Source organism: Sinocyclocheilus grahami, unplaced genomic scaffold, assembly GCF_001515645.1.
Source record: "Sinocyclocheilus grahami isolate Dianchi unplaced genomic scaffold, SAMN03320097.WGS_v1.1 scaffold10766.1, whole genome shotgun sequence".
NCBI classification, from domain to species: domain Eukaryota; kingdom Metazoa; phylum Chordata; class Actinopteri; order Cypriniformes; family Cyprinidae; genus Sinocyclocheilus; species Sinocyclocheilus grahami.
In genome coordinates this window covers 1,546-2,562 of record NW_015513430.1, presented here as the reverse complement: position 1 = coordinate 2,562, position 1,017 = coordinate 1,546, and the positions used below count along the sequence as shown (strand labels likewise).

Genomic DNA, 1,017 nt, shown 5'->3' with positions numbered 1-1,017 from the left:
AATGTACTTGCTTTGCCAAAAAGCCAGAAGTGGCAAGAGATGCTTAACTTCTCTGAGCAAATAAACTGGAAGGATTCTTGGAAGATGACGAAACGTCAGCGTAGAGAAGAAAGAGCCTTGAGGAACCGGAGAAGTCCACCTTCACAATTCTCACAAACTCTCACCGAATGGGCCGATTCTTGGAAGTTCACCAACTTAACACTCAACCAAGACGGCGGTTTATGGCAGCAGGGTTGGTCTGCCAATTCTCAACCCAGGCCTATTAGAAGAGTGCGAGAAAATGAAGATATCCCGCATAATGGACCAGCAGGGGTTCGTGCATGGGCCGAGTCCTGGAGGTCAACGAGACGTCAGCATCTTCTGGAAAGACAAGCGACAAGTGCATCTACCCAGCCGGTATGTCAACATACATATGCACGATCCGTAGCGGACTGGGAACAGTCGTGGAAGTCATCAACTCATCTGCGTCATCATGATAGACCCTCCATGACGGCATGGACTGATTCTTGGAGGCTCTCCAGCTTGGAGGATCTCCAACGTGAGCATGCATGGTTTGAGAAATCAATGGAAATCAAAGGCAGAAAGGAACTTTGCAGAGCATCGAATGCATTTAGCAGATCATTTGATTCTCAGACATTCAAAGAACGATATCCTGCGAATGAGTGGAATGACTCGTGGAGGGTTAAGAAGAGGTTTGATGGTCCTGGACTTGCACAACTAATGAAAAACGAAGTGCTAAATTGGGATAATTCTTGGATGTTGACCAGCACAGAGTTTTATCAAAAACAAGGTGAATGTTATTTGAATTCTCACCTGACGTCTGATGTCAAGAGCCATGCGATTCTCAAATCAATGCAGATCGAGAGCAGGTCAGAGTGGGGTCGATCGTGGAAGATGTCAAACCCACAACCACCAAAGAACATCGCCTCGTGGGTTGAGGCAAAGCCAAGTTCATTCAATGCACAAGACCTAATTCTTTGGTCCAAACACAAACGCATCTATAATTTACCTTCTGCT

At 46.1% G+C, this 1,017-nt stretch overlaps 1 protein-coding gene across 1 annotated transcript; it reads left to right on the top strand.

The window, feature by feature from the left end:
- Window positions 1-3: 3 nt before the first annotated feature.
- Window positions 4-1,014, top strand: LOC107578534 (uncharacterized; the record flags this gene model as incomplete). Its single annotated transcript, XM_016264481.1, has 1 exon — window positions 4-1,014. A coding segment is annotated over one exon (1,011 nt), but the record flags the coding sequence as incomplete, so codon positions are not given.
- Window positions 1,015-1,017: the final 3 nt, after the last annotated feature.